Source organism: Panthera uncia, chromosome F1, assembly GCF_023721935.1.
Source record: "Panthera uncia isolate 11264 chromosome F1, Puncia_PCG_1.0, whole genome shotgun sequence".
NCBI lineage: Eukaryota > Metazoa > Chordata > Mammalia > Carnivora > Felidae > Panthera > Panthera uncia.
The window spans coordinates 14414133-14438011 of NC_064813.1; the positions used below are offsets into that span (position 1 = coordinate 14414133).

The 23879-nt window shown below is 37.7% G+C and overlaps 1 protein-coding gene across 4 annotated transcripts in view; it reads left to right on the top strand.

The window, feature by feature from the left end:
• The first annotated feature begins 1016 nt into the window (after positions 1 to 1016).
• Positions 1017 to 23879, top strand: part of SUCO (SUN domain containing ossification factor) — a 91031-nt gene continuing 68168 nt past the window's right edge. For all 4 annotated transcript variants that reach the window (XR_007458715.1, XM_049633965.1, XM_049633964.1 and 1 more), the window contains exon 1: positions 1017 to 1178. Coding sequence is in view for 3 of the 4 variants with exons in the window: in XM_049633965.1 (XP_049489922.1) it covers positions 1117 to 1178 (62 nt within the window). In the remaining variant the exon portion in view is untranslated. The remainder of the gene's footprint in view (positions 1179 to 23879) is intronic.

Here is a 23879-nt window from a genome sequence, read left to right on the forward strand (position 1 = left end):
GCACCCGAAGCACGAATCCAACAGAATGCATTACCAACCCCACCGGCCCCAAAAGAGGAATCCAGGACGGCGAAATTTCCCTGAGGCATAGAAGAAGCGAGAGACTTTCCGCCCAACCAATCAGGTGAGAGGGGATCTGGGCACACCCCTTTCTTCCTACCAATCAGCACCTAACTCGATGGGCTGGGCCCATCGACACCGGGAAAACACCTTTTAAATTTTATTAGTATAGCTTTTTTTCCCCTCCGTCATTCTAGGCCATCCCACGAACTGTGCTCAAAAGAGGAAAACTGAGTGTAACAATTCCAAAGCTGGTCATTCTGGCGGTGAGAAGTGAAACTATAGACCTCTCCATCAAAACTGTGATTCTATGAGGACTAGAGAATGGGAAAGGAGCGTTCCAGAGGACAAACTACAACTCCCAAGGCGCCTTGCGCGGACTCGGCACGCCCTGGGCGAAGGGGCGGACCAAGGCGAAAAAGACAGCTGAGGGTCACGAGGGTCCTCTCCGACTTCCTGAATGTGAGCCACTGACCGCGCGGACTTTGAGGTGGGCGGGGCGGCGGCAACACCGGCTCTCGCGCTGTGTGCCCTCCCCGCTCCGGCTGCTCCGCCTGAGACGTCGGAGGGGGCGTGGCCCGCGCGGAGGCTGGTGGGGGCGCGAGCGCCGCGGGACGTGGGTGACGCGTCTTCTTCCAGCTCAGCGGTGTGTGAGGTGGCGCGGCCCCGCCGGCGATTGGCTGTTGGGAGACGAGTACGCTGCGGCCGTTGGTCGCCGGCAGCACGGAGGGAGAGCCGGGGCGGGCGGGGGGGATATGGGGCGGCAGTGGCGGCGGCGGCGGCTGCAGGAGGCGGGCGCGGACGAGCCGGCGGCTGCGGCAGCAGCGGCGGTCCCAGGAGTCCTCCTGTGAAGCGCCCCTGTCGGCGCCGCCGTGGGCCCCTCGGAGAGGGCGGCCAGTACGCGAGCCGCTGAGGAGCCGCTCCCCGAGCGCCGCAGTCCTAAGGACTCTCGGTCCCATCCTCGCGCTCCTGCTCCGGCTCCTCCATCTTGGCCTCGGCAGTGGCGGCTGCCGGGAGGATGTGCCGCCTTCTGGCAGGGGGAAGAAGGAGGAGAAGATGAAGAAGTACCGGCGGGCCTTGGCCCTGGTCTCCTGCCTGTCTCTGTGCTCCCTGATCTGGTGAGTTGCCGCGACAATATGGGAGTTTCCCGTGAGGGGCGAGGGGAGCAGCCCGGGTCACACCCCCCCTCCCCCCCAATCGTCTTGGCTGTTAGGGTGCGGGTCTCCAAGGCCCTTACGGAGCGACACACGGATTACTTCGCGACTCTCCCGCTGGCCGGCCTGGCTGTGCTCTGGGAGATGTTCACGGTGTGTTTTAGAATGTGCAAAGTGGGAGAGAAAGGTGCCTGAGCAGAATGGACCACCTGAGTGCCTTTGTACTCAGTGACGGTGCCGCTGGGAGACGGTGGGGCGTTTGGGCAGTTCTCAGACAGACGCCAGGTAAGTTGCTCGGCTTTCCTGCCAGCCACTCGCCTTCGTAGTGTGAGAAGGGCAGAAAGCGTGTCGGATGTGGTGTGTTCCCGACGAGCGATTTTAAAACAACGTGATTGTCACAAGGGTGAGAGTAATGTACAAGCAGTAGTTTGGGCCGTTTCTTGCTGTCTTTGGCCTCGGGTGCACTTCGGGCTGCTGTTCTGGAAACTTTGGGGGACATTATGAAGCACTTTGTCAAGAGGTAGATGATGGAAAGCCGTTGGTTCAGTAGAGTGTCTTAGGTGTCGTGTGTACAGCAGTTTCTGCTGATGTCCCCTCGTAATGGGACGATAAGCCCTGTGTTTTGAAGGCGGGAAGGGTGCTTTGTTCCTGAAGTTTGTAGAGTTTCTGTTGATCCTTGGCGTATTGGGGCGTCTTTGAGGCGCGAAGAGCGTGTCAGTAAAAGGGTTGCTGTCATCGTACTGGGAAAAGACATTTCCCCCCTCCGACGGAATTTCTTCAGAGATGTGTGACGTTAGCTGACTGGAAAGATGCTTCTTCAGTCAGTGGTTTGCTGTTTATTATATTAAAGTCGAGATAAACTAAGTTCCTTGTGTTGTTTATTTCTGGAAAACACCAACAATGTCTTCATTTTTACCGGTGCCCAATGGATTCCAAAGATTCTGAAGTTGGAGAGTTGTTGCTCACATCAAAAAACAAATAAGAGGAAAAGGAAAGCCCTTGCCTGGCTGAGGAATTTTGATTGGAAGGTTGATAGAAGTTTTAGAGAATAAAACATTTGGCCTTTTGACTTTAATTCCAAACCCTTTTAACAGGAGCACTGTCCTTCCCTCTTTCTGCTTGTTAGTATCATGTTGGGTATGAAGAAGTGCACGCAGGAGATGAGTCCACTCACCGCATTTTAAGTTTAAATTTGCAGGTGAGATACCAAGCCCTTTTGCTCCTATCCACCTTTTCCTGGGGGCTGCTTGGTAGTGTATGGGTTATACCTCATTTCTTTCCTCTTTGTCCTTGATTTTGCCCATCTTTATACCATGTTATTCTTCGCCAGCACTTTCTGAAAAGGCTCCTAGGACAAAGGGTATGCTTTTCATTCAAGTTTAAAAATGTATCAGTATCTCTGATTTTTTTTAAATTGAAACATATTTGACATGTAGCATTGTGTAAAGGTGTACGTTTGTATATTGTCATTTGATTGCCATTGTAGTGATAGTTACTACATTTATCCTGTCCTGTAAAATGATCGTTTCTTTTTTGTGGTCAGAGTAGTTAAGACCTAGTCTCAGAGTAAGTTTAATGATTGTCATACAATATCATTGTCTACATGCACTATATCCCACACCAAATCTTCAGGACTTAGTTATCTATTAGTTGCAAGTTTGTATCCTTAAACATGATTTTTTTTTTCTTCAATTTTAATGGATGGTAGAGATGAGATCAAACATTACAATGTATTTTCTAAAGTCGCTTGTGTATTTAAATTAACCATGCTTCTGTTACTTGGTGTAACTTCTGGCTATCTTTTGTTTAGGCTTACTTAAGTATGGTTTCTCAGCTTTATTCATTAGCAGTAGTGAGAATATCATGACCTGTCAGGGGGGAAAAAATCAGTCAGCTTAGTATTGAAAGTAGTAGTCATAAAGTTCTGTAAAGTGTGTTGACTCTCACAGTGAAGAATAGATGTTGAGGGTTTCAATAAAGAGTGAAAAGTTTAAGAAACTTTAGGTTAAGAAACAATTGAGGTAGTATATTTTGAGATTAGTTTGGACTGCCAAATTTAGGGATATTTTAATTATTCTTTACTGAAGCCATTAAAAGGGCATTGAAAAGAGGGCATTTAGACTTGAGATTTTCTTGGTAGGGTGATGATGCGATTGGAGAAGAGCAATGGTACATGGTAGCGATGGGCAGAGGGTATGTTATGTCTTTGAGACATAATGAAATATTGAAATTATTGCACTGATTCAACTGAAGGTCTAATTCTTGCTACCATGTGGTCTGTATGTCATTTCCCAACATCTCTATTCCCCCTTTACCAGTAATAGATATGGTAAGCCATTGTGGTGTTCAACAGATGTTTACAGAAGAGTTAAGCTCCTCTTAGTAGCCATTTTTGTCTTCTTTGTCATTCATAAATTGTCTCAAATTCTGTGATTCGTTTCTTTTTTACATTGTATCGTTTTGTAATTTATGAATGCTGTGTGCTCATACTACAGTATTCTAGTTTCTAAGGTTCTCCTCCCTTCTCCAGTATAACTGAATTTTGTTATCTCCTTGTTTATACTCTCACATTTTTATAGGTCTCGATTATGTCGCCCTTCTCCTTTTGTCTTTTCAGCCTGGAGTCCTAACCTTAGAGTACTTTCATACGAAACCCATCCTTCCATCTTACCATTCATTCTGGTTGCTCTTTTTTACCTTCGCATATATTATGTGGTTCTTTATCAAGTACTACAGAGTATTTTAGGTATAAATGTACTGTACCTGCAGTACAGAGTTATAATGATAGCTGATATTTATTGTCATCTATCTCTGTGTCTAGTTTATGATGTGTACTTTACACATTTTAGCACATTCACTCTTCACAGCAACCCTATGAGGTAAGTATTATTGTAAACCTCATTTTTCATTTTATAGTTAAGGAAGTAGGAAAGTTAAGTAATTTGGCAAAGTTTAGGAGCTTAGATTGGAATCCAGGCAGCCTGACTCGCGGTAGAGGATCCTGACTGTTGTCAAAGGTCAGAAGGCCTGTATTCCAGGTATGGCTCCATTGCTTACTAGATATGTGTCCTTACACATTGTATGTAATTTATTAGAACCTTAATTCGTATATCCTAAAAGTAGGAAAATAATTCATTCATGCCTCATGGGATTGTTAGAAGGATGAAATGAGATCATATGTATATATGACAGATCTTTATAAAATAGTAAGGGTATATTATCTATATATTTCATCATAAAATATTCAACAAAGATTTTTCTCATGTTCATTATGTATCATACATTGTTATGGGCATTGAAAACCTCAAAATAGGGTAACCAACTTAATCCTGGTTTTCTCAAAGTCCTATGTCCCAGGAATTCCCTGTATGATTTCCTACTGCTGCTGTGACAAGTTGTCAAAAATTTAGTGCCTTAAAACAGCATACATTTATAATCTTACAGTTCTGGGGTTAGAAGTCCAAATTAAGTCTTTTTTTTAATATTAAAAATTTTTTTTAATGTTTATTCATTTTTGACAGAGAGAGAGAGAGAGAGAGAGAGAGAGAGAGAGAATATGAGTGGGGTAGGGGAAGAGAGAGAGGGAGACACAGAATCCAAAGCAGGCTCCAGGCTCCGAACTGTCAGCACAGAACCCAACGCGGGGCTCGAAATTATGGACCGCTAGATCATGACCTGAGCTGAGGTCAGACGCTCAACCGACTGAGCCACCCAGGCACCCCAGAAGTCCAAAATAAGTCTTAACTGGGCTTAAGTCAAGGTGTCAACAGAGTTGGTTCCTTCTGAAGTCTTTGAGATAAAGAATCTGTTTCTTGGGGCGCCTGGGTGGTTCAGTGGGTTAAGCGTCCGACTTCGGTTCAGGTCATGATCTCACTGTGAGTTTGAGGCCTGTGTTGGGCTCTGTGCTGACAGCTCAGAGCCTGGAGCCTGCTTCAGATTCTGTGTCTCCCTCTCTCTCTGTTCTTCCCCTGCTCGCACTGTCTCTCTGTCTCTCTCTCAAAAATAAAGAATAAAAAAAATTAAAAGGAAAAGAAAAGAATCTGTTTCTTGAACCTTTTCAGCTTCCAGGGCTACCTGTGTTCTATGACTCCTTCCTCATATCATCCTAACCTCTAGCTTCAGTCCTCACATCTGTTGTGGACTGATCCTCCTGCCTCCTTTTTCAAGCATTTTTGTGATTACATTGGGCCCACCCAGACAATCCAGGATTATATCCCCATCTCAAAATCCTTAATTTAATCACATCTGCAAAGACTATTTTAGCACGTAAAGTAACATATTCAGGGATTAGGACTGGAATATCTCTGGGAGGCATCTTGCAGCCTAATATACTGGGCCTGGCAAACTGAAGATTGATCATTGTCCTATAGGGGAAAAAGATTTAATCTGTGCTTTAAGCAGTGGATATCTAAAAATTTTTTAGTGTGCCCCTCTCCCAGTGAAACCATGTGCATGCACCTTTAATATGTGCTTGAATGTTTATAAGTTATATGCGTGTGCCAGTATGATATTAGTATAATAGAATACTAATGTTACATAAACTAGATGTTTAAAAAAGATGAGAAAAATGAACAATCTTAATATTTTCTGTTAATAGTACTTTTTTATTCTCAAGTAATAATTTCTGGTCAGAGCGTTGTGATTGACTGACTAGATTATTTTACATTGTGATGTGGTTGAAGAATAGCTTGTACTAGCTAAGAGTCTTAGCCCTGCAATTTGTTGGCTTGTACTTGTGTAGTTATTATCGTTGCAGTCTTTGCAGGAATTTTTTTAAAGCTACTTCTCCATGTTGTGAGAGTCAGTTTAGTTAAAACTAAATAATATAATCCCTACCTGTACTTAATTGGGCATATGTAAACACCAGTGCATCACAGTGTGTTGGAAGTAAACCCCACTGTTTGTGGAACTTCTGTTTTTTCCTTAGGTTTCTGACTACATAATCCTTGCTGTTATTGACGTGTGACCAGCTGACCTTCAGAACAAGTTGAATCCTTATATTAAACTTAGTAAATCTTGATTAATTAAAAAAACCACTATTTTATAGAACCATTTTATGTTCACAGCAAAATTGAAATTGAGTAGAAGTTAGAGATTTCCTATATACTCTGTCCCCACCCATGCATAGCCTCTTCCATTAATCAACATCCCTTACCAGAATGGTTTATTTTATTTTATTTTATTTTATTTTATTTTATTTTACTTATTATTTTAGAGAGAGAGTGTGTGTGAGCAAGGGAGAGGGGCACAGGGGGAGAGAGAGAGAGAGAGAGAGAGAGAGAGAGAGAGAGAGAGAATCTTAAGCAGGCTCCATGCTCAGCACAGAGCAGAACACAGGGCTCGATCCCACAACCCTGGGGGGTCATGACCTGAACCAAATTCAAGAGTCAGACACTTAACCAACTGAGCCACCTAGGCACCCCTGATTTATTTTTAAGACTAAAAAAAAAAAAAAAAAAAATCTATTCTTGCACCCAATATGATCTTCTTGGAGAAGTTCATATTTAGTGCTAATGAGAAAAATCTGACATTTTAACATGCATCTAACATATATAATAGTTACAAAAAATAGTTACAAAGGTCTTTAGGAACACCAAGGGTAGAATTTGTATTCTAGATATGGTTCTATCACTAGCTGTATGTCGTTGGACAAGTTATTTCTGTGAGTCTCAGTTCACCTGTAAAAATGGTTTGCGAGATGGATAGTTCAAGATGGGAGTATTTTGTTTCAGGCAGAGGGAAGATTCCTACAGTATATGTGGGGCCAGATGGGAAGGGAAGCTAGGCCAGGTTTTGGTGGGATTTGATTATTGTGTAGATGAACTTACTGTTAAACTGGCTAAGAGGATGAGCCAGTGTAGTAATTTAAACAAGAGCAGGAGGTCAGATTGATCTTTTAATTAGATCGCTGTGGAGATAGAGTAGATTGGACGTGACAGACTGTGGAGACTGGGATCCCTAATGTGGCAGTCACACTGGAGAGACTTGATAAATATTTAAATCAAGGTTGTCTGTTTCGGTGGCTTTTTTGGACTTAGTAGAAATATTTCTGAGTGTGTCATCCAGTTTCCATAGACTTTAGAGGTGATATTTCTTGGTTTGTGATTTTCTGTACCTCTTATCTTGCTTTTTCTCTGATAATTTTGCTGGTTTCTTGCTCATTTGTTAATATGCATAAGTGAGCAGAAATACAAGAAACAAGAAAAATATATAATCAGTTTTACCATTTTTAGGATAATGATTACAAATACCCTTGAAAATCACAACTCTGTCTTTCATCTAGAGAAATTATTTTCTTTGTTTTGTTTCTGTAACTTTTTTTAAGACCATAAGTCTTTTCTGAATAAAATAATAAATATTCAAAATAAATAATAAAAACTCCCTGTTTAAATCATTTGATGACATTTTTTTGTAATAGTCTTTCTTGCTTGTGACTCTAGGTAATGATACTCTATATCCTAAAGCTGCTAAGAGAATAGGTCTTAAAAGTTATCACACACACACACACAAAATTGTAACTGTGTTTTGTGGGTGTACTTTGTGATGATCATATCACAGTCTATACAAATATTGAATCACTTACTATATTGTATACCTGAAGCAAACATAATATGATATGCCAGCTGTATCTCAATTTTTAAATAAGTCTCTCTTGTGGTAAACTTTGGGAAGTAAAGTTTATCTTTGCTCTGGGATATACATTCCAAAGAAAGTGTCTGGCACTTAAAAGAGGTATTGGGTTATTAAAAGCAGTGTCAGATCTTTTCAGACAAGTTTTTAGAGGAATCCAGATTGCCTAAGGGAAAAAATCTGTGAAAGAAGATGTGACAGGGAGGCACAACACCTTTGTGTAAAACTCCAACACTTGTGTCCAATAAAAAATGGCAAATACTTTATTTATAATATCCTTTGAATTAGTTTTAAAAGAGATGGATGCATTTTATAACAACTTCTTTAGATTGTTAAATATTTGAGGATATATTGGAATGGATGCAGGTAGTTGAGTTGGCTGGCAGTGAAAACAAGCAAAAGATACACCTAACTTATCTTTGGACATTGGTTATTTCATTTTTCCATTGTTCATGAACTCCTAAATTATTCTTTCCCCTTTTTAACTGTCTGAATAGAGAAATAGGTCAATACATAGAGCTAACATTCTAGTGCACGTAATGAAAGGGGAGAGAACATTTTATAAAAAATTTTAGTGCTTTATTCTTTCAAGCCTTCAAGTAGAAACATGTATGGGATACTTCAGTAGTTTATACATAACTGGAACTCTTTATTTGAAACATAATACATTGCAGATTACACTTTAGTGCCAATTGTATGTTATTTGTTTTGTTTTTCAAGGCCATATTTTAAAGTAGTTTCAAAAAATAAAATTGTTCATGTTACAGAGAAATGAGAAATTACTTTTGAGTGTTTGCAGTATCAGAATGTTAATCCCTTGGGATAAACTTACTTCATAAATGCAAATTCTTTTGAAAGAAAGTTTGATTTTATTTTAGGACTTTATTTTGTAATGAATCATGGTTAAAATGGTTTTATACTTTACATAGAAGTAACTTTATACTTTACATAGAAATGTTTTATGGCTCATAGGTAATAAGCTAGTTTTGTATTTCTTGTTATAGGATATTTGTAATCTAACAGGAGAAAATATGTAAAGTGCTTAAAACAGTGGCTTGCTCATAGTAAGCACTGTTATAGGAGTTCTTATTATTCATTCTGTCTGGGTGCTTTGGACAGTTAGAAGGGCAGAGGTGTCAGGGTTCAGAAATAGGAATCCATAAATTCATTCAAAGTGTTATTTGGTTACCAACAGTGTATATGGTGTGGTGGGGAATACTGAAGAGGCAGGAGACCTGAGCTCTGCCCTCGGGAGTTTACAAGCTGGTTGTCAAAATACACATACATACATACATACATACTAGTGTAGTGGAGAGGGAATAAAACTAACTTAGACCTCAGTTGTAATACTTTTTTGCATTATTAATAGTCTTTTTTGGGTGTTTATTTCTGTTCTAAGTGTTTAATATCCACTAACTTATTTTATCCTTATTACAACTCTTTTAAGATAGACACGCCATTTTAAACATGAAGAAAGAGAGGCACAAAAAAGTTAACCAACTTGCCCAAGTTCTCACAGCTCTTAAGCAATGAGCCAAAGCCTGAGTAGGCGGAGTCTGAGCTTGTGTTTTTACCACTACACTGTGCTGCAGGTAGTCTGGTAGATGGACTTAAGTAAGTTTCTCTACCTTTTCTTTGTGTGTTAGTTTTCTTATCTGAAAATGGGCTGACTGGATTGCCTCAACTAGGAATGGACATTAGAATTATTCATGAAGCTTAAAAAAAATACACATGCCTAGGATTCTTACCTTGGGGATTCTGTCTCAGTAGGTTTGGGATATTTTTGTTCATCCCAGTCATTATTGCTAGATTAGATGAATTCCGAGATTGTTTTGTACTTTTAACATTCTGAGATATCTGATTTGAACATTTGCGAACAATACATAAAGCTGAATTGTTCGGTTGGTGCTTAAAGAAGGGAAAAATTAGGCCTGGAGTTGTCAGGAAAGACTTGAGTTGGGTTTAAGAGAATATGATGTGTGGCTCATAAACTTTGCTTCTGTCAAATGTAGGTGGTTCATGAACTGAAATAAGAAGTACTCGTGCTGCTAATATGAATTATGGTCTTTTCCGTGTGTGTGTGTGTGTGTGTGTGTGTGTGTGTGTGTTGTGGGTAGATACTACTTAATTGTCAAGGAGAAAGAGAATAAATGAGATAATGTACTTGATATAGGTGGGCATGATAGTAAGCAGACAAACCTGAGTAGAAACTAAAAGCTATATTTCGGAGATTGTGATAGGTTTTCCAAGCCAACCCAAGGAGTTTGACACTAAAGATTCAGCAAGAGAAATGGAGTTCCAAGAATGGTATTTCGACATCATTGTGCTAGATATATTTCAGAGAAGAGTGAGTTGGAGGGATGAATACCGAAAACAAGCAGTTAGAGTAATTGAAGTTTGTCACAACAAGGACTTGGTAGTAAAAACGAAGAGGGTGCATTGAGTAGAATTTTTGAGAAAGTAAATCATCTGGTTTGGTGGTAGATTGGCCATTGGCAGTTCAGTTTAGTAGAAATAGCATTGGTCTAGGATTCAGAAGAGAACTGGGTTTTAGTTTGCCTCTAACAAGCTCTTGTTCTTCAGTACCCCCTTTCTGTCATCCTTAGTGTCAAGAGATAAGTTTACTGAGGCTTCTATGTGGTGAGTTCTGTGCAGGATTCTGGTGGATAATACAAAGTAGCTGCTTTCTTAGAGCATACTGTAGTTGAGAGAATAAATGCTAGGATCTCAAATTACAAATCTGTGCAATAAAATTCAAAGAGAGAAGAAAAGTTATTTATTTATTTTTTTAAACTGGGGCAACGAGAATAATTGGACATGGTCAAAAAGAAATGGAAGAGTTGCAAAAGATTTGATAGGAGAAGGAACTGTTGAGACAGAGTGGAATAATCCAAGTGGAGACATTGTATAGGCACTTAAAAACGTAGACTTGAGTGCGGATAAGGTTTGGGCTGGAGTTGTCCTCATAGAGGGGATCATTATTGAAACAGCACAGTTGACTAAACATGGAGTTCTGCAGATACTTAGAATAAAGAAAACTGCCAAGCAAAGTAAAGCTCCTCCTTTCTCTTTAGAGCTTTACTTTGAAATGAAAGATGGAAAGAGGTTTAAGGAGGTCATTTGAGTGGTCAGCAATATAAAATGTCTCAGATAAGGCTGAAAAGCTTGAAAACTAAGAAAAGGGTCTTGTTTTCAAAAGAGGGAAGTAATTGGTAAAAGTTTATGGGAGTGAAAATAAAAGACATTTGGAGAGGTGGTAGGCGTGAGTTCTCAACGCGTTTGTTTGGCAGCCAGGGAGATAGGCTAGAGTAGTCTCATGCTTGTATGCTTCACCCCATTCTACACAGAGCCACTAGATTCATCTTACTAACACACAACTTTGATTATGTTAGTCTCTTGCTAAAACATCTTTCAAAGGCTCCCGTTTTCCTGAAGAGTAAAACATTGAAATGTTAACCCTTACATGAAAGGCCTGAAGTCTGACCCAAATCTACTTTTGTAGTTTTATTTTTCACTGTTCTTAGATAGGCTTTCTGTTATAGCGTGGCTGACCTGTTAGCTTTGTAGTAATTTCTGTGGCAACTGTCTTTGTAGTTTTGAGTTGAAAATTAAGGTAGCAAAGGTATTGTGACTTGGTTTTATAGGCTAAATACATACCCGATGAAAGTTTCTTAAAATATATCATTATCAAGTACGTTTAGTATATGATTATTTTCAGCAGCTTTGAGGACAGTTGCATTGGCTGAATTTCTAATGGTATGTTAAGATGTAAAAAGAGGACATACTATATTATTTAATAAGTGCTATCCCATGCTGGATCCATGAAAGTACAGGCAATTTTAGTGAAACAGTCCTCTAATAGATTTTGATACATGGGATAATTAAGCTAAGAGAATACAAGACCAATCCTACATCAGAATGAAGATTAAAGATCAGAACTTTTGAAATTCAAAGGTTTGATGAGAAGCAAACATAGAGTTTTCTTCAGCTAAGCTCTATAGTTCCATGTGATATGATTGGAGATTGCTGCGGTAGCCAAATAGAATAAAAATTGGGAGGAGAAAGGGGCACACACAGTTTGACTTCTTCCTATCAGCAGGTAGACCTAGCAGAAGAGAAGCAACCTTAAAAGAACTCCCAAGCTGATAACAGATTAAGAAGAATATCTGTCTTTTAATACGTTGTAATTGAAAGAAAGTAGGAGGCTTATTAAGCAAAAGCACTGGAGGCCCAGTGATCTTTTGGTCTTTTTGGATTCTGATCAAAATGGCTTCTATAATATTTACCCATTGCCCACAAGTCTCCCTGTATTTAGAATTTCAAATTTCCGGGCAGTAATGTCCAAAAACCACAATTTTCACTGTTGCCTGAAAGTTAAGTTCTACTTTCCCACCTATTTGTTTCATAGGTATCTTTCCTGGAATGCCTTTTTGGTTTGTTTGTGAAGGAGGATGTGGGCAGGGCATTACTTTAACCACACTGCCATAATTGAATGGCTGGCACTATGTTTTCATACTAGGGATTAAATACATACTTCTGTATTTAAGAAGCAATTCTTCATTGCCCAGTTCTGTTTTTTCTTTCACCATAAATTCTGTGATTACTGGGCTCTCTCCCTTTTCTAAGCTCTTATCAAAAGCTGTTCCAATCCACGGTCAAAGGAAGAGCTCAGTAGATTGCTGTGCTGAGAACAAGGCAGTAAGTTCTCTGTCCTGAGGTGCTCAGTGTCATGTGAGGAATAGAAATGTAAACAGTTAATTTCAGTTCAGGGCTGTAGAAAGTGCTCAGACAGAGATATGCCAAAGGGTTGTGGCCAAACCCTAGATTGACGAAGGCACGAACGTGTCCCAATCCCTAACTTGTTCCTGCCCCCAGAAAAGAGAATAAGAATTAAGTCAGGTTTTGGATGGTGAGGAGTGGGCGAAGGGGCTGAACAGTATTAGAAGAGGGAGCAGCATGAGCCAGAGACTTGGAAGCATGAGGCAGCATGGCATGTGTTCAAGGAACAACTACTAGTAGTTCTGTATCACTGAAGCATGATGTGGGAGGCAAGGAGTGGCAGAAAGTATGAAGCTGAAGACTTAGGCAATAGAAGAATTTTAGATATTTAAAAATAAGCAGGGAAGCTTGAATTTTGTCATGGAGAGTCAATAAAAGATCTTAAGCAGGAGAACAGTAGTCTGACAACTTAGTGTTAGGTTCTTGGCATTCTGAAGGGTTGATTTGCAGAGGTGGTTAAGATCGGAGTTAGGGAACTCTGTTAGGAGGTTGCTCTAAGTAAGACATGAGGGCTTGAGCTAAAGGCAGTCATAACGGATGGAGGAATGGATTATAGAAATTTGAGGTAAAATTAACTGGAGATAGTGGAGTCAGGGTGAAGGAAAAGGAGTAGTATAGATGTTTTTCAGGTTTTTTTTTTTTTAATGTTTATTTATTTTGAGAGAGAGAGAGTGCACATGAGTAGGAGAGGGGCAGAGAGAGTGAGAGAATCCCAAACAAGCTCCAAATTCAGCACAGAGCCTGGTGTGGGGCTCATTGCCACGACTGCAAGATCATAACCTGAGCTGAAATCAAAGGTCAGATGCTCAAGTCGACTGAGCCACCCAGGCACCCCTGTTTTTCAGGTTCCTAACTTGAGAACTGGGTGGATAGCAGTATCACGTGATGAAATTAAGGATATATGAATTGGAGATTTGGAAGAGGAAGATTTTTGTGTTCAAGTTTGGATTTAGTTGTTTTGGAGATGTCTTGGAACATGAAGGGAGAGAGATTCAATTTTTAAATGAAGTTAATTTTTTTGCAACATTAATATAGGCATCATTGAAGGGTTTTTAAGAAAAGGACCAGTTTGAAGAAGATAATAAGGGCTCAAGATAAAAGTAGCCATTAGCCAAAAACTATGAGAGTAAATGCAGTATCCCTAGAAATGAAGTAGAGTATAAAGGGAAGAGTGAGAACGGAACCCTGGAAGCACCAGACTTTAATCTGTAGTCAGCAGAAGCAGCATATCAGCAGTCTTCAGAGAGGGATGAGAAGCAGACATGTGTAATTTGACAAACCAGAGGAGAAGAGGGTTTCAATGGAAGCAGCAGAGAAATCAAAAAAGGTAAATTCTGCTGCTACCATACTCATTTCAGTAGTTTAATGAAGGCAGAAACTAGAATTCACCTGGCCGAGGGCTAAGTAGAAGGTAAAGAAATTGAGACTACAAGTATAAACGACTCTGGAATTTGATAAGTAAAAGAAGATAGATAGGACAGGAGCACAATAGCTGATAACAGTAGCTAACATTTGAGTGCATATTTTATGCCAGGCTAAGCATAGCACATGCATCATTTAATTTTCCTCGTAATAACTCCATTTTAGAGTATCAGTATTGAGGCACGCAGGTTGTATAATTTGCCAAAGAACATACAACTAATAAATGGAGGACCTGGGAATAACACTTGGGGATCTTGACTCTTAAGTCCATGTCCTAGTCACTGTGCTGCAAAACTTCATATTTATCTCCTGTTGGCAAGAGAAGTAAACATTATTCCTCTTTTGGGATAGTTCTTATATTTTTGTTATGCTATAACTGACCTTGACTAATACCATCAATTGTTGAGTGAATAGATTGTTATCTCACTTTTCTTTTATCTGTTGACCAGAGAATATGAAATATGAAATACAGCAATAAAGAAAGATGATAGGCTTTGGAGAGGGAGAAATCGAGATTTGCAGTGACAAATTGAATAACTTTGGGCAGCTTAACTGCTGAGCTTTAGCTTCTTTATTTGTAAAAATTAGACTACTACTTTCACCTAAAAGTCTGAACAAACAACAAAACAAAACAAAACCCAGGGATGCTTGCGTGGCTCAGTCACTTGAGTATCTGACTCTTGATTTTGGCTCAGGTCATGATTCCAGGATCATGAGATTGAGCCCCACATCAGTCTCTGCACTGAGTGTGGAGCCTGCTTAAGATTCTCTCTCTCTCTCTCTCTCTCTCTCTCTCTCTCTCTCTCTCTGTCTCTCTCTCTTCCTCCCTCCCTCCCTCTCCTGCCCCTCGCCTGCCCCATTCACGCATACACGCTCTCATAAATAAATAAACAAATGCATGAGTTTTTTCTCGAGACATCAGGTGCTTAGGATTGGATTGCTTATACTCTGTTTATACAGAGTTCTGCATGGATCCCTTTTTTACTCTATTTTACATGATTACTCCTTCAGTTTCATTCCTCTTTCCCCCCATTTTAGCCATTTACCTTAGAGTATATATGATGTCTTTCCAGTCAGCCTTCATGTATTTGATATGTTTTCTTCCAAAATAGTCTTGTTTTGCTTGTATATTATAAAATTCACGCAGATTTTGGTATGGTATGATACCAAATGGTATGGTATGATGCTGTTAATCTCATTCTTTTTTCTACTTGTCCTTTAACACTTTTATTTTTACTTGCTTTAGTTCTTAGAGTCATCATTAAAATGAATTCTAAGTAGTTAATGTTGTGGCAGATGTCCTCAGGAAAGCCTGTTACCATTCATTCATTGTGCATTTTGTGTGTAGACTTCTAAAGAGAGACTATATATCAACAAATGCATTTAGGAGTATTCTGTTCCAGTTGCCTGTCTTTTGTTATCCTAGTACTGTAGTCTAATTAAAGTGGTTTTGTAATAAATTTAATTATCTGGCAGGGTGAACCACATGTCTTTGCTTTTTTTGTTAATTTAGTTATTCTTGGGCCAGTTGTTTTCCATATCATATTTAGAGCAATAGGATCCTCATGTATTTTGATAGGAGTCATATTTGAGTGATGAATTACTATCTTTACGTTGCTGTCCCCAGCATTCCATTTATGAACATATTGGATCCTCATGTATTTATGATCATTACTAGAGTTAAACATTTTTATCTGTAAATGATTGTGTATTTTCTTCAGTTAATTTCTAAATTGTTTTATAATATTTGTTCTTGCTAATAGCTTATTTTCTGTTTGGTTTTTGCTGGGAGGAAAATACAGACTTTTTTGTTTCTTAAATTTTTAAAAAAAGGGTATTGAGAGAGAGAGAGAGAGAGCACACTTGTGTGTGAGCTAAGGAGGGGCAGAGAGAGAGGGAGAGAATCCCAAGCAGGCTCCACACTGTGAGCATGGAGCCTAATGCAGGGCTCAAACTCATGAAGTGTGGGCTCATGACTTGAGCTGAAATCAAGAGTCAGACACTTAACCAACTGAGCCACCCAAGTGCCCCTGTTTCTTGAATTTTTAAGTTAAGATAATTTACATTGAAATGCACATATATTATGTGAAATTCACATAATTTATAATGAAATGCACATATATTAACTCTGTATATAGTTGGATCAGTTTTGACAAATCCAGATATTAGTGTAACTCGCACCCCATCAAAATGTAGAACATTTGTATCACCTCAGAATGTTCTCCATGTCCTTTTCTAGCGAATCAGCTGAAGCAACCAGTGATTTGATTTCTGTCACTGTGGATTAGTTTTGCTAATTCTGGAACTTCATCTACATGGAGTTACACAGTATGTTCTTGTGTCTGGCTTCTTTCACTCAGCAAGCATAATGTTTCCAAGATTTATCCATGTTGTTTCATTAATCAGTAACTCTTAGATTTTTATTAGGAGTGCATTGTATTAATATACTACAGTTTGTTTATTTCACTGCTTTTGGACATCTGGGCTGATTCCAGTTTTTGGCTATTAGAAATAAAAGCTACTGGGGACATTTTTGTATAATGCTTTTTGTGGATGTAGTTTTCATTTCTCTTGAAGTACCTAAAAGTGGAATTGCAAGTGCTGAAACAGATGGGTATCGTATGCTTCTGGAAAGACACAACATCACTTATTATGGAGGATTCTGGCCTGGAATACATAACCTGAATCTGGTCATGAAGAAACATCAGACAAACCTCAAATAAGGACCCTATTATTTAAAAATAAAAGGATTGTGTTCATCAAAAATGTCAGTGCCACATAAGGTAAAGGCCAAGAACTATTCCAGGGTAAAGGAGACTCTGAAGACACATGATAAGTGCAGGACATGATCCTAGACTCAATTCTGTACTTCGGTGTAATACAGGGGAAATGCTATAAGGACATTATTAGATTAATTGACACAATTGCAAATATGGATGATAGGTTAAAGTATTATGTCAATGTAACATTTGTTGAAATTAACAACTGCACTGTGTTTATGTAAGAGAATATCCTTATTCTGTGGAAATACATACTAAGGTATTTAGAGATAAATTACATGGAGAGAAAGAAAGGAGAGTGTGGGAAGGAGGTTGTGAGAGTATGCCATGAGCAAGTGACAAATGATGGAAGAAATGGGGCAAAATGTTACCAATAGTTTGATATGGGTAATGAGTTTGTGGATGTTCTTTGTACTGTGCTGACAATTCTTTGGAAGCCTTGAAATTATTTCCAAATAAAAAGTGAAAAAAAAAAAAAAAAAAAAGAAGAAAACAACCCTGGGTTGGGATTTTTCCCTTTCCTATGTGCAGTATTGGTTTATCCACTCAAATTTCCTTAATTATCATTAGTTTATTACAATTATTACTTTGTGCCAATTTTGCTGTTTTTCTAGAAATATCTATTTCTTGTAAATTTTAAAATATATAGGTATTTATATAGTTTGTAATATTTTACAGTTTAAAAAATCTGTTTTGTCTGTGGTATTTCATGTTTTTGTGCCATGTTAATTCACATCACCAAGTCTCCTTGATTGGTTTTGCCAGAAATTCATCTTTCTAACATTTTCTTCAAAGAACTAAGTTTTGTTTTTCTTAATCTTTGCCTTTGGTCTTTATTTCATTGATTTCTGTCCTTATAGCCTTCTTTCTTTCTTTTTTTTTTTTGTAATTTTTTTTTTTTCCGATTTACATTATTATCTCTTTGAGTTGAAAGATTAGCTCTTGTTTTGAAACTAGCTCTTCTTTGGAAATAAAGTTTTCCTGCCGTTGTCTTATCTGCATCCCACCAATTTGTCTTATCTGCATCTCATCCTACCAATAGTAGTCCTCCACTATAATATTTCCTAAAGTTTCTCATTGTTTCCTCTTTAATGGAAGGATGATTCTGCTGCATAATTTTTGTTTCCAGGCTTAGGATGTTGTTGGGAATCTTTTTGTTACTTCAAAAATTGTTGCAGGGTAGTTGGAGAGTATAGTTTATTAGATCTTCAGCCTTTGGAATTTGAGTCTTCTTTTGAAGTTTTAGTGTATGGTTAGTATTTGGGAGATATCCCATGTGTGCTTGAAAAAGAATGTTTATTTTGTATTTGTTATAAAGTTATATATATTTGGTCAAGCTTGTTTCTTATATATAATGTAAATCTCATGTTTTCTTAGATTTTGTCCGTGTATTATTTTGTAAGAGATAATTTAAAATAGGCTACCATAATTTTTGATTATTCTGTTTCCACATGCAGGTTTGGGGGTTTTATATATTTCAAAATGATATTTTTGGGTGCATATATGTTTATAATCATTGTATCTTTTTATTAAAATAAATAATAAATCTGTTAGTGACATGTTTATCAATTTAATTCAGTTTTGTCTACTTTGTTTTTTTTTAATGTTTTCTCAATGTATCTTTACTGAAATTTTTAATGAGTTGAAAATTATACCTAACATTTTCTAATAAGCTTCTGTATCTAACATAATATCTGGTATGTATTGGTAGTCTTAAGTGCTTATATAGTTTCTTCAGTATAACTCAGAGGGAAACGACATGAACTCATTTGAAAGTTTAATAGACTTCAGTTTAGTTTTGTCCTTACCTCTGCAATTATTAGGCTTGGCTCATTTGCATATTAGCATATTCTTTATTGCACATTAATGTGTCCTGGAATTCATTATTACATTATTTTGCTAGATTTCTTTGATAAGATTATAAAAAGTAATTGTAAAGGTAGCTAGTTCAGTATTTCTAAACTAGACAGTTGTAAAACAAGCTTCAAGGCTTAATTTAGTTGCTGTATCCTACAGAAGAAAATTCCTGAGTCCTCCACCTGTTCCCTTTAAGAGTTAATTGATGTTCCTTTACCCTAACATTTAAATCTTAACAATTGTTTTTTGAAATCTATAGTTGTAACATACCCTTGAAAATAGTACAGTGCCTGGCAGCATTAAACTGTAGGTTCCCACTGCAAGAAAAACTTCACCCACTGCATATTCAGGTTGAATCTGTCCATTAAGAAAAGACTATGTACTGTCATCTGGATGCAGACATTCATTCCTTCTGTATTGTGGTACTTTTTTTTTTTAATCTATAACCATTAAGACCATATCTAAAAGAGCTTTTGTGGAAATTATAGGCAAGTAACAAATATTTGTCATTAAAATAGATGGATATATGTTTAATCTATTAATATATGGTCAGCCTATTTTTGAGAGTGAACAAAAAAAGATACACATATTAATGATGTAAATAAGAAACTAAAATGGAGTGCTCAACAATTTGTAATGTTTCTGTTGCTTTTGAGCTCTATACAGCTTATAATTTATGCATATGATTTTTGTCCACTTTGAAGAATTTTATTCTGGCAACTATACCCAGGCAGGTATTACAATAATATATGTTGCAAATAGATACAACATTGAACTATTTTTTTCTTCCTGTTTAAAAGTGGGCAGAATTCCGAAACTTGTTCTCATGGGAATTTAAAGACATCAAATCGTAGAAAGGAGTGCAATAGGCAGGCACCTGTTGCCTAGCTTCAATAATGATCAATCTCTTGTCATTCTTGTTTTATTTCTCTCTGCTCCACTTCTTAAAATAGCTTTTTCAGGGGCATAATTGGTATACAATATACTACATAAATTGGACAATTTGATACCTTTTGGTATATGTATACATCCATGAAACTCTCACCAAAAGCAACTTAGCAAACATATCCTTTACCCTCAGGAATTTTCTCATGTCCCTTTGTAATCCCTGCCTTCTGGCCTCCTTCCTGCAGGCAGCCACTGATTTGCATTCTGTAGCTGTAGTTTAGTTTGCATTTTTTGTATTATATAAATGCATTATATTTTGTATTATATAAATTCCATTGTATAAATGGAATCATGCATTATATACTTTTTTTTTTGGTTTGACTTCTTTCACAGAAAATAATTATTTGGAGAGTTGTCCAGGATGTTGTGTTTCAGATTAATATCTTTTTATTGCTGAATAGTATTACATTACATGTCTATAGTATAAATTGTTTATCTATGTACCTGTTCATGGATATTTGAGGTTGTTTTTTTTCCCCCAGTTCTTGACTATTACAAATAGAGCTGCTGTGACCTTTTGTGTCTTTCTCTTGAGTGAATACTTAAGGGTGGAATGGCTGGATTATTTGGGTCTGTTTCACTTTTAAGGCAGTGCCAAATTGTTTTCCAAAGTGGTTGTACCGTTTTAGATTCCCACCATATAAGAGTGCTTCTATATTGTTTGCAACACTTAGTATGTTCAGTCTCTTAAATGTTAAGCCATTTTATTAGGTATGTAGTGGTATCTCATACACAGTGGTTTTGATTTGCATTTCTCTAAGAATAACGATGATGTTAAGCATCTTTCACGTGTTTATTTGCCATTCCTAGGTTTCCTTTGGTGATATGACTATCAAAATCTTTTGCCTGTTTTTTAAAAATTTGGTTGTTTCTTAATTGAGTTTTGAGAGTTCTTTACACTGGATACAAATTCTTTATCAAGTATATGCTTTGTAAATATTGTTTCCTAGTCTGTAACTTGCCTTCTCATTTCATAAGTGTGTTTTACAGAAGTTTTTAATTTTGATGGTCAGTTTATCAATTACTTCTTTCATGGATTGTGCTTATTTTTAAGAGAAACTTATATTTTGGAATTATTCTAAATTTATAGACAATATGCAAAGGTAGTACAGAGAGTTAATCACATACACTTCACCTAGCTTCCCTGAATATTAACATCACATGTAATCATGTTACATTTGTCAAAAGAAATTAGTACAGCACATGGACCATGCTTTTTACATCACACATAAAAGTTCTTTGCCTAGCAATTTTTTGTGGGGAGGATCAAGTAGTGGAATAGTATTAAACTAAAATGTTCTACAATTGTACTTATAAATACTTCAATAAAAGCGAACACATTTTTTTGAAGGCAGTTGTGTGGAGGTATTTCCATATGCAGGATGCCAGCCTAATTGCACACTGATTTAAATTCCTCAGTGTAATTCTGTTCATGTTGGTTAGAACCCAGCATTTAGGGGCGCCTGGGTGACTCAGTCCATTAAACATCTACTTCGGCTCAGGTCATAATCTCACAGTCGGTGAATTTGAGCCCATGTCGGGCTCCACACGGGCAGTGCAGAGCCTGCTTGGGATGTTCTCTCCCCCTCTCTCTAGCCCATTGTGAGCACGCTCTCTCTCTCTCCCTCTCTGTCTTTCAGAATAAATAAACCTAACAAAAAAAGAACCCACCATTTAACAACATAATCAAGTGAACTGACCAAGAAATCATGTGCAGATAGATAAAAAATCTCCAAAGTGTTTTTTTGACAATTTTTTAAAGTTTATTTATTCTGAGAGAGAGAGAGGGAGAGAGAGAGAGAGAGAGAGAGAGAGAGAGAGAGAGAAGCAAGCATGGGAGGGGCAGAGAGAGGGAGAGAGAGAGAATCCCAAGCACTGTCAGCATAGAGCCAGCCCAACACAGGGCTTGAACTTACAAACTGTAAGATCATGACCTGAACCGAAATCAAGAGTTGGATGCTTAACAGGCTGAGCCATTCAGGTACCCCAAAGGGTTTTTTTTTTAATTAACTATTTATTCAAGGTTATAGAACTTAGAGGATAGGATAAATTTTGAGTGTCAAAGACATTTTGTAATAATTTTATATCTGATCAGCTGTGGGCAAGAGATGAAAGAACATGTTAGGGATAGTTCAAAAGTAAAAATTAACATTCTACATCAGTTTGTTATTGTCACTGAACCATGTTCCAACCCCAAAATACCTGTTTTTATTCTCTTAGAATTAAAATATTTTTTGTTTTAGTAAGCATAATGCCTAATATTGTGTTTACTATGTGCTGTCACAGTTCTAAGGGCTTTAAGCTAGCTCATCAAATCCTTATAACAGTCCCCTCAAATAGGTAATACTATTTTGAGGAAATAGGCACAGAGAAATAAATGTTTATTTAATGAGCTTGCCCAAGATCATACAGGCTGTGTGACTCTGGACCTCATTCTTTTAACCATTATGCTAGGCCAACTAGCGAATTGTCACAGTCGAATGTATCTTGTAATATTATGCACCTCTGCACATCTTTGCTGTATACCTCCATTATCATGACCTCCTGAAGGAATGGAAAGATTTCCATTACTACATCCCTTCTATGAAATTTTATTTTTTTTTCTCCACTAATAGTTATAATGAGTATTAAATTCAACATTGGTGGTCATGACTTGAAACCTTGCCTGTAACTTATAGTAGTAATTGTAATTTTACACCATAACATAACTGATGTAGTGGAGATCTTTCAATCTATTGCTCTATCTATCTATCTATCTATCAAGGCTATGACTTTTTTAGGCCCTTTACCAGGAAGTTATTTTTTAAGTTCATTTTATTTATTTTGAGAAAGAGTGCAAACATGAGCAGGGTAGGAGCAGAGGGGGTGGGGAGAGAATCCCAAGCTGGCTCCACAGTGTCAACACAGAGCCCGAAGCGAGGCTTGATCTCACGAACCTTGAGATCATGACCTGAGCCAAAATCAAGAGTTGGATGCTTAACTGACTGAGCTGCCCCCGGAAGTACTTTAATAAAAGAAGGTCCATGAAAGATAGCCACACACACACTAGGCATGTTCTTAACAGGAATGCTATCCCAACTTAAATTTTATTTCTATTATTTTTCACCTCCCATCAGACCCTAATAATTATTTGCTGAAGTCCAGAGCTTTTGAATTCTTTGATGTTTAAAGGTCTTGAGGAAATTATGTGGCAATTTCAGCTCTTAAATAAAATTTTAAAAATTAGGTCATTCTAACTATCAGCTGAAATTTGATCTCATTTTGGTTTTGACTAAATTTTTATGAAATTTGTTGATTGATTTAATGGTTCCTGTAAGTTTTTCTTCATGTTTTAAGTTTTGGAGAATAGTACTAATCTTTGGTAATTTGGTCCCCTGTTTGCAAAACTTTTTTTTTTTTTTTAATGTACAGTTACTTGTATAGATAAAACTGATTTGTTATATTTCTTAGTTCTTGAGAAGCTGTTTGGGTTTGTGCGTGTGTGTGTGTGTGTGTGTGTGTGTGTGTAGTTCTCTGTTAAAGATAACCTAAAGCTAGAGAACACAAAGCTAGATTTGGGGTATTTTTACCCCTCCCACCCTCACCCTCAAAATTCCTACCCAGAAAATGATTTGTTTTCCATAAGAATATTCTACATATTCAGTGTATATGTGTGTGTGTGTGTGTATATATATGTATGTATATATGTATACATATATATATACACACACACACACACATACATATGTGTATGTATATATATACACACACACATATACATATGTGTGTGTGTATATATATATATATATATGTGAACATATTCATACACATATTTTTAGTTGAAAATGGTTTTTAAAAAGTTTGGAAGAAGAAATCACTTGAGTATTTATTGACTATTTGCCATATGCCTTTGCTAGGTTTTCTAAGTATATTGATTGGTTGTATCATTTAGATTAGAACATCAACTACATGTAAAAGGAAATGACAGTTTGATTGGCAGAACATTTGTGATACTACCATAATGATAAGATAATAAGTACATAAAGTTACCAAAAAAATTCCTTTTCCAAGTTTGCGTAAAGAAAAATTTTAAATTTAAAATCTGCTTAACGTAAGTTGTCTTTTAAAGATGATTTTTCGGTGGGGCGCCTGGGTGGCGCAGTCGGTTAAGCGTCCGACTTCAGCCAGGTCACGATCTCGCGGTCCGTGAGTTCGAGCCCCGCCGTCAGGCTCTGCGCTGATGGCTCGGAGCCTGGAGCCTGTTTCCGAT